The 2,685-nt window shown below is 33.0% G+C and overlaps 1 protein-coding gene across 1 annotated transcript in view; it reads right to left on the bottom strand.

Annotated features, from left to right (window-relative positions):
• LOC108367334 (netrin-A-like) overlaps positions 1–1,295 on the bottom strand; it is a gene marked incomplete at its 5' end in the record, with an annotated part of 17,807 nt that extends 16,512 nt beyond the window's left edge. The window contains 2 exons of the mRNA XM_017621928.1: positions 955–1,056; positions 1,146–1,295. Coding sequence (XP_017477417.1) covers positions 955–1,056; positions 1,146–1,295 — 252 coding nt within the window. The remainder of the gene's footprint in view (positions 1–954; positions 1,057–1,145) is intronic.
• Positions 1,296–2,685: the final 1,390 nt, after the last annotated feature.

Below are 2,685 nucleotides of genomic sequence, written 5' to 3' on the forward strand. Positions count from 1 at the left end.
GACGGACAGACGGACAGACGGACGGACAGACAGACATGGCTTAATCGATTTCTTTTTTCATCCTGATCATTTATGTATACATTTGTCTATATCTATCTCGATTCGTTTTGGCAGTTACAAACAACCGTTATGTGAACAAAATTAATATACCCTTGTGCACAAGTGCGCTCGGGTATAAAAATATTAAAAAAAGCCAGGGAAATGTGGAATAACAATATACGTACTAAGTGACAGGGAAAATTCTGTAGAATTTAAAAACAATAAAGTTTTTTGGTTTACAAGAACGAATAGGTATTGAAAATGCGCTTTTAATAAAAATTATCTTTTTAAGTTAATAAAGTTTGCAGGACGAAATTCGATGATGAGCTCAAACAATAATTAAAAAAAATATATATTGCAAATTTTCAAGAATATTTAAGGACAAAATTTGTTAAGGACATTCCGATTCGTCCTTATGTGCCAAAAACTCATTTTGTTATAATTTTACAGAATTTTTTCTTTTATATGGTAGCCATATTTTTATCCTACATTGCACTGAATTTTTGTAAATAATTTTTTGAAATAATATTTTTTAAATTTCAAAGTCCTTTTAAAAAAATCCTGACGCCAGGAAGAAAAACTAAGTACGCAGTTATACTATAAATTAACCATAGTTTCGCGAATATATTCATTTCTTTTGTGTGTAAAATTTACTGTAGCACGGTGTAATTATTGGACACTTTATAAGGGGAGAGGGGGGTTTAAGCCACAACATGTTATCCACTAAATTGCTATTGTCGATAAAAAGTGGTCTTAAGTAGATTAGTAGCAGCAAAAGAAAATTAGTAAAATTCTTTTTACGGTTAGGAAACCCCACATTTAGCTAATCTAAGGAGTGTACACAGATTATCCAAACAATAATAACAAATCAAACAACACCAACAAAAAAGTGATAAAAAGCGAACACTTACTTACCCCTCCCACCTTCAGTGCGATAAGGTGCATTGGAATCGTGTGGATCGGGTTCAGGTGCAGTATTCTGTGTATCCAACATATTCGCTTTACGGGCAGGAATTTCTGTTATTGAATGCAACGAAACGAGTAAGAGCAAAACGTACATATGTATATATTAGTCAACCGTAGAAGGGGAATATTTAATGACTTACTGATGCATGGCGCAATGTGTGAACGACTCTGTTGATAGCCACGCGCGCAGCGATTGCAGGTGAGACCAGTCACACCATCCTTGCAGGGACATTGGCCAGAGGTGTTGTTGCAAGTTTTGCCAGAAGAACCGATTGGATGGCATTCGCAGGCTGCAATGAAAGCGAAAGAAGAAATGTGAAAAAATTGAAATCGACATTTTTTTGAAATAATAAATATTTAAGTGACGAAAATTTAATACAAACTGACACGACGGCAGAATAAAGAAGCTTATTAAATGGATTTACATACACTGAGAAAAAAATCAACAAAAAATTGGTTAATATTAGCAAATTCAAACTTGAAAAGGAATCCAAGTCATTTTTGTTTAATACCAACAATGCCATGGTTGATATTTTCAATAGTGATTTAGTAATATTAACCACACTTTTGTTTACTCTAAACAAATTTTTGGTTGCCAATTTTTTCGTTTGAATACGCTTATGTTCTGCCCTTCACAGATGCTTTTGCATAATTCGGTGACACGAAAAAAAAATTTTATTATCATTTTAACACTTTGCCTCTCTTTCATATTTAAGAAAAAGAAACCACAAAAAAAAATTGCATGTCGCCTGTGATGACATTCGAACCCGAACCTGCTGGAGGCCGACAAGCAGGCATCTCTGCACTTTAAGCTACAGCCAGACATATCTACAAATGTATTTTCAAATGTGTAAACAATAACTTGATTAAAAAACCATTGTGCTTTTGGCTCAGTGTACATATGCAAATAGAAGCATTTCATTGCTTGACTTTATGCGTTACTTCACACAAAATAACGGCTATCTTAATGTGTATCATCTAAAAGATGCTGCTCCCAAGAATGCCAAATACAAAGGGTTGCAGTTTTAATAACACATTTTAAATATTTTTTATGTCTTGAAATGCAATCAGTTGCAATTAGCTTTGAAGCGACTCGTAGCTTCTACGCCGTTTACGCCATTTGGCTGGCTCTTTACGGCGCACACTGGGGCAGATGCGCTCAAAAACTGCCGAAAATTAAAAAAAAAAATCAGTTCAGGTTGCACTCACTATATTACATACTTTATAAGAATACTAAGATGTGTTGTTTAACAGTATTTAAGTGCACCATAAAAACTACACAGTACAGTGAAGTAAACTTACGTCTTATACAGACTAAGAAGATATTTACTGCCAATACAAATTTAGCTATATAGTAAACAATAGCAAATTTAATAAATAATAAATATTCGGGCATATTTATAATCAGAATAAAGTCGGCACTAAAGTTACTTTCAGCTTTTTGACATACTTTTCGATGGAATTTTTGTCGAAAAAGCTGCAACTAACTTCGTATATGCCCATTTTGTTTAGGTTTGAAGCATGCCGAAACTATAGTTGTTATTTAAAAATAATATTTGTATAGCTTCATACAAATAATTTTTTTTTCTGCTACCTTTTTGCTGTTGTGCTGGAGTGCATATACTCTTTAAAGTTTTCAAGATTTGGATAACTTTAAAAAATATTTTGTGAATAAAAAAA

The sequence above is a fragment of the Rhagoletis zephyria genome, unplaced genomic scaffold (assembly GCF_001687245.7).
Source record: "Rhagoletis zephyria isolate East Lansing unplaced genomic scaffold, Rhagoletis_zephyria_1.1 Rzeph_scaffold_02644, whole genome shotgun sequence".
Lineage (NCBI taxonomy): Eukaryota > Metazoa > Arthropoda > Insecta > Diptera > Tephritidae > Rhagoletis > Rhagoletis zephyria.